This window comes from Suillus discolor (genome assembly GCF_016758755.1).
Source record: "Suillus discolor strain FC423 chromosome Unknown F5147scaffold_259, whole genome shotgun sequence".
Lineage (NCBI taxonomy): Eukaryota > Fungi > Basidiomycota > Agaricomycetes > Boletales > Suillaceae > Suillus > Suillus discolor.
Window position 1 is genome coordinate 7,098 of NW_024541506.1, and position 6,859 is coordinate 13,956.

The following is a 6,859-nucleotide window of genomic DNA, read 5'->3' on the forward strand; positions in this document are numbered from 1 at the left end:
TTTGGGAGCCAAAGTACTTCGGTAGGGTGACAGGGCACCTATGCAACTGTGTTCGATGACCAGCCTGCTGCAAACGGCTAGTGCCAGTAGTGAGATAGGAAGCTTCAGATCCCGGATTCGGTGGTCTTTAGCATATCACCGTCACCAAGGGTAATCGACCGGACCGACCGAGAATTTAGCATCTCCGATGCTGAATCGGGGGTTGCAACGTTAGGTTGTGGATGAGTCGGAACTTTGTGTGGTTTAATAGTCACGTTGATGATGCATACGGTATCGACGGCAACGATTTTGAGAATAATGCCCAAAATATTGTCAATCAGCCTGTCAGCCTAGCATACTAAGCTGACTTGCAGCGAAGTACTGACTCATCCTACTGAATATGATCACGTGATGTAAAGTAGATTAAGTGTAAACATCATGGGGCCCACTGCATCATGCAGGAATTCTCATTTCAAGACACCAACTTACATAACATTTAAATTTAGGTCAAGCAAGATTGGTAGTGATCATGTCATCGTTCTGACAAATGTACTAGTTCTCACCACGTTCCCCCTTTTTCACAAAGCATTAATCTGCCGCAGACTCTGCGTAACATCTCGGCCAGTTAATATTTCAAGCCGCGTACTTCCTAGGCAGTTATAAAGACCACTTCCACTTCTTGCGATCCAGAATCAACCTTTCATTCACAATGTCTATTCGAGCCACTACCTCTCTCGGCGGTACTGCATCTAATGTCACCATTGGTAAAGTAGCTGTATGTATGCTGCTCTTCATCTCAAAGTTTTTTCTTACATTTCCCCTCCCAGCATGGATTGATGATGATGACGTGCGTTTTCTTTTCTTCTGACAATCGTTGGATCGAGTTCACATCGATGGTCCATCATGTAGATGGACACCCGAGCCAGTCCCAGACGAACAGTGTTTTGAGGCTATCAAGGCTGGCGTGGATGCCCTCCCTCCTGGCACAAAGATGTTCCTCAACGGAGGTAGGCAAAAGTTCCCCACATAAGACATATGTGCTAAATCCGGTCACAGGGGAATTCTATGGGCACAATTTATCAACCGCAAACCTCGAGATGATCGCCCGGTTCTTCGAAAAGTACCCCGACTACGTAGACAAGACCTTCTTGTCCATCAAGGTACGGTCTATCCCCGCTTCCGCCTCATTGTAATTAACTCTTTGTTTTTCAGGGAGGACTAAAGCCTGGCGTAGAGGCACTGCCTGACGGCTCGTAAGTCCCAATTGTACACCATGATCGTTATAATGAGATGCTACCTTGACCATCAGACCCGCCAACTTGAGACGAAGTGTCGAGCTCATCAATGAGAAACTTCGCGGCACCAAGCGCCTTGATTTGTTCCAGAGCGCTCGTGTAGACCCCAATGTCTCTTTGGAAGAATCGATCAGGACCCTTGTTGAACTCAAGAATGAGGGTAAACTAGACCATATTGGTATGTCGGAATGCAGCGCTGACACTCTGCGGCGTGGTAATGCTGTATGTGGATAGTATGACTGTCTTGGCAAGACATCTGCTCAGTATGTTCCAGGTACACCCCATTGCTGCTGTCGAGATTGAGGTCAGCCCATGGGAATACGGAGAGGAGGCCAAGAAAGGTACGTCATTAGACTTAAAGTTCTGTTGGAGTAACTCATCTTCAAATCTGTCAGTCATTGCGACTGCCGAAGAGCTAGGTATTGCTGTTATCGCATACTCGTACGTGTCACGTTATTACACGCCTGTTCTGACCTGACAATAATCATGTTTAGTCCGCTTGGTCGTGGGTTTTTGACCGGTCAAATCAAGAGGCCTGAGGACATTCCGGGTAAGATTATCGCTTAACGATATTTATGATGCTCACCGCCATTCCCAGAGGGAGATTTCCGCCGCTTACTGCCTCGTTTCCAGGAAGATGTAAGTTTCCCGATATGCGCTTGATCGTCAGCTCATCATAGCTGTACAGAACTTTAAACACAACTTCGCTATTGTTGATGCGCTGACTGCGATTGCGAGGAGCAAGAACGTTACCTCTGCTCAACTTAGCATCGCTTGGGTTGCATCGTTGGCCAAGCATGTCATCCCTTTGCCCGGTTCCTCGTGAGTCCCCGTCCAGACATACGATTGTCATGGGCCTTGACATTGTTTCAGGCATGCCAAGCGCACTCGAGAGAATTGTGCTGCAGGAGATATCGAGTTGTCTACGGAAGACATCGCAGAAATTAACGGTGTTATCAGTGCTGCCGACGTCAAGGGTGGCAGGTATGGCCATCAGGCAAAGTTCCTCTGGGGTTAGATGGTTTCAGTTGGCTTTAGGCTCTAGTCGGCGAATCGGACCATTCAAACTGTATTTTATTTGACTTTGGGCCGCTTTATGTGAAATAAATTGAAAGTGATTTACCTAAGGTCCGCCATATGCTTTGAAGGAAACCTTGTGTATAAAATTTGTGACTTGATGTGTACACACGACTCGGAAGCTTATGAAGACTTGTCACTTACAGCTAACTTCATATCGATAGGCCAGAATCCATTTTTGTTCATTCACCGCTTTTGTTTAGTTGTGGAGCTGGCCGGCCTATTACGATACTTCGTCGGGTGAGAAAGGCAAAGCAAGGGAGCAGAGGAGCATCAATGAGTATCAATACCAATGTCTAACACTAGCTGTACAGTAGATGTCAAGTAATGGCAATTGTCGTAGCTGTATTCTGACAACGGAGCCGAAGAACTCGGTTGATAGTTCGGCGGCTTGTGTTAGTGACTTGTACTATGGCCTTGGATGACATTTGGGCAGACATAGTGACCCGTTGTTGCTTCATGGCTGCTGGAATGTGACGGCGGTTTCCAACCATAGTGAGAATGGTGTCCGAAGGCAGTGTCGAATGAGAAAGGTATCTCGCCCGACGAAGTATCGTAATAGGCGGGATCCTTTATTTGGCCAGCTCCACAACTAAACAGAGGATGAACAAAAATGGATTCTGGCCTAACGTATATGGAGTTAGCTGTAATAGTCTTAGTCTTAGTCTTAGTCTTAGTGACAACCGCGGCGATCACTGGACTCCTCGGCCATGCATACATTACACAGTTAGAACAATTCGAACTCCACGGGCGACTAATCTGCTCTTCTCTAGACTTGCACAGACTCCAAATCCTAAGTTAACCTCTCATCAGCGTCACTAGTTCATGCCTCGCCCCGAAGCGTTCTTTTTACATGGCGTCGCCGTGGGCGTGATGACATATGGCTTCATTGGCCTCAGAACGCTACCCATAGATGGCTGGATCCGAGCACAGAAAGGAGGGCACTTCCAGTTTCTGACTATACAAGGGCGAGTGTTCCCTACCCTGGACTTCTCCGAGAGAAACTGATTCAAGTTTATGGCAAGGCTGGCTGCTGCTTGGGTGACTATGGTCCTAAGCCTTGGCTGTGATTTGCTGCCTTCATTTGCTAGTAAGAGCAACAGTCAATCAGCCCTTTCTACTTGGATTATGACACCTTCTCCAGCCCTTCGCACAGCCAAGCGTGCTTCCCTTATGATAGCTCTCCCTGTAACTCATTCCGCCTCTCTGACGCTGTTCGTTCATTGATGAATCCATCCCAGCTCACATTTGTAATATCCGCAGTGTACTGGCCACTCCTGTTGTTTTTTCCATCATTGATTCTACCGCGCCAGCTTCCGGGTCTATCTGAGCCCTCTTCTTCGTCGACCCTCCCTTCACTGGCACGGATTCCTTTCAACATGGATTTCTCTCTCCATCTCGCTCCCGTCATCACTCTCCTTGTGGACTTTATTTTCTTCGAGAAGAAATATACGAAAAAGCAAGCTCAAATTGGCTCACCACTCGTTGTCCTCGCCTGTGGGACATGGTATTCCTGGTGGGTAGAATATTGCGCTAGTTATAACCATAGATGTGGGTATTTGTATCTTCCTTTGGTTACACGTTACTGAAATAGCTCGATGTCTAGTCCCATACCCTTTCTTGACGGAAAACCCATTCAACATCCGCGTTGGCATCTATGCATTCGTGTCCTTGCTTGCTTGGAGCTGTTTCCGCCTCATGAATGCACTCCATCCTTAGAGAGTTTTACCATCTTAGTAGAGCTAACAACAAACAATCAAGGTTCAGCGCAACTGGTGTGGCCCAGTTTAGTAGATTGTTGATGACATTCGAAATGTGATGATGGTGCACAGATTGTTACAAGTAGTATAAATTATCATTGATAGACCCAATGGGAAGTTAACTTATCTTCCCCATATATTTCGGAAGTATAACATGGCATTGGGTAGTGCAGAGGTATTACAATGCAAGATGTTCGCTCTCACCACGATGCGACAACGGGAATCTCGTTCTTTACCGAATTTGACGATCGAATATTGAGAGGAGTGACTAGTGATGTGGGACATTCAAACGGCGCCAGTACACAGCTCTTTGGCTAAGGTGAGTTGTAGCTTAGGCGTTATGATCATTGAAGCATTGACACCTCACCATTACGATGCTCTTGTTCTGTTTCGCTATGAGTGTTTAGTATAGGGAATTATTATCTCGATGCCCGATTGAAAATGCTTGGCAAAATCGAACCAACACTCTGCATTCCTCCAAGAATAAATGGTGGTCCCAGAGATAACTGGTATTTGAATAATCTAGGAACGGCCCTCACTTGCTAGGAACAGGCCACGGTGTAATGTATATGCCACTTGTCGAAAATGCTTTGGTACCCCGCGCGCTCGATTAAGAGAGTTGCCAGGGTCGAGTGTGATGTTGAACAATACGTTGAAGCTGCCATGTGAAGTAATCGTGCCGACTCATCGATCATCTCCAATCCGTATTCCCTGGATTGAACTCCTCTAGTAGATTGTCATCCAACACTGGATACTATCAAGAATAGTCAAACCAGCTGAAGAAGCTTCCTGAGAATAATAAACTTGGCTCTCGGTTTGATGGGCCAATCGCTAGGGACTGAGACATAAAGATTGACAAGGCAGCTGTCACCTCATGGTTCCCACGAAGCGATGTTTCTCGGACTCCGTATCACTGTCGCTACCTCAGAATAGCACGACGACGAGATATTCGTCTTAAACAATCGTAGCGGCGGCGAGCCGCCAGTCCCTGACTCTGCCTGACAGTCTTTCACACGCCAAGTCGTCGTGATTTGTAGTTGCTCTTCCATGTTGCCCCATGCGATTGGGATCAAACGCGTCGGGTCCGATGAACACGACACTCAAGAAGCCATTAATGTCTGCAGGAGTGCGTGGCAAGACAGAAGCAGTGGACATCACATTCATGTCATGTGCACATGTGTTGCCATGAAACACTTTAGGCTGAGATGGATCAGAGGACTGAAAAAGACGCGTCACATGAGCTGTAATCGAGTAAATAGCACAAACTTTCTCCTCCAGCCAAGTGAGATCCTGAAATATCTCGGAAAGGACTCCACGATACAAGCGATTGGCAAGTGCAAAGGCGGGTAGTTTTCGCTGCGCCAGCGATGTACGGCATGAAGGACACACGAACATGGATACAGCCTCAGAGCCTTGAAACACCAGGCCATACTTGTCTATTGTCAGGCCGTCAATTACTTCGTTGCCGTACGAAAAACAAGTTGAGATGGACTGCACCACGCATTTCTGGATGACATAAGGGTCAGACATGCGTAACACCTCAAGATGAACGCAGGACGGGCAGTTTTTGAGGTGCAAAATATTATTTGACCAGTACGTGGCAGGATAATAGGCAACGTGACTCTGAGACATATGATGAGAGTCTGGGCTACGGCCCATTTATGATGAAAATGGCAATGTTTTCACGCGCACATGAAAATACAGGTGCCTGGACGTTTGGATCTGACAGAATTGTGACAGAACCCCCGGGTACCACGTCCATTATCTGAAACAAGAAAGAATCAGAAATAACCACGAGCTCTCCTATCGTACTGCAGCATATCTCTGAAAGCTCATTGCTCCTCACCGCCGTCACAGGCTGCTTGGCTTGGTTAGTGCATTGTAACTGCAGCACTCACTGCGGTCACCGCTCGAGACTCTATTACTCTTAAGCTCAACGTCAGATGTACAAACTCAACTGTATTGTCTTGGGCGATGATCCTTACCGTATTTTCTCAGCCAACGTTGCGCAGACGCAGACTGTTGGTGACCTCAGAGACGTTATCAAAGACAAGAAGAAGCCAGAATTTGACCATATTGATGCTGACCATCTCGAGCTATGGCGGGTGAGTGATCTAATGCCTACGATTGGATGTTGATAATCTGATATTTAAGAAGGTCGACCTGCCTGTCGACGAGACGATCGAGCACAATCTTAACAATCTTACACTTGACACAAAGGAATCCCTATCACCTGTGGATGAAATGCTCGATATTTTTGAAAATGCTCCTCAGTATAAGCATCTGCATATTGTTATCCGGGTCTTACCTGCCAGTGAGTTGTCTTTCAATATTGCCACCCTTTCCTGCTTACTGATAGTTGTCTGACTTAGTGTCTTTTGGACCTATCCACCTCAGACTTAACTGTATTGTCTGGGGCGATGATCCTCGCCATGCATTTGAGATCAAGATTGCACCGACAGAGAGTGTCAGCACCCTCCAAAAGGTTATCAAAGAACAGAAAAAGCATAAATTGGATGGTGTCGATGCTAAGGCTCTCAAGCTATGGAAAGTGAGTGATAGATACCAGTCTAATGATGATGACCTGATCATTTGGAAGGTCAAGATCGATTGGAACGACCTACACTTACTCGACACGATCGGAGACCAAGGCGTGGAGTTGAAACCGTTAACCAAACTGTCCGAAGTATTCACGGATGGACTAGAGCGCGGATGTGTTCACGTCGTCATACAACACATTCCAGCTGT

The 6,859-nt window shown here is 46.7% G+C and overlaps 1 protein-coding gene across 1 annotated transcript; it reads right to left on the bottom strand.

Annotated features, from left to right (window-relative positions):
* Positions 1-4,835: 4,835 nt before the first annotated feature.
* Positions 4,836-5,704, bottom strand: F5147DRAFT_622204 (uncharacterized protein). The gene is made up of 2 exons (XM_041432635.1): positions 5,378-5,704; positions 4,836-5,329 (listed from the first exon to the last, which is right to left on the bottom strand). Exons 1-2 carry the CDS (start codon positions 5,639-5,641, stop codon positions 5,066-5,068), a joined length of 528 nt encoding a protein of 175 aa, XP_041284437.1. The 5' UTR covers positions 5,642-5,704; the 3' UTR covers positions 4,836-5,065.
* Between the last annotated feature and the right edge of the window lie 1,155 nt (positions 5,705-6,859).

Bases quoted from the DNA above. Each gene is read 5' to 3' on its own strand.
- F5147DRAFT_622204 (XM_041432635.1), bottom strand. From the start codon at position 5,641: ATGTCTGACCCTTATGTCATCCAGAAATGCGTGGTGCAGTCCATCTCA. The intron at 5,330-5,377 runs GTTTGTGCTATT...CGTCTTTTTCAG, and splicing joins TCACTTGGCTGGAGGAGAAA to TCCTCTGATCCATCTCAGCC.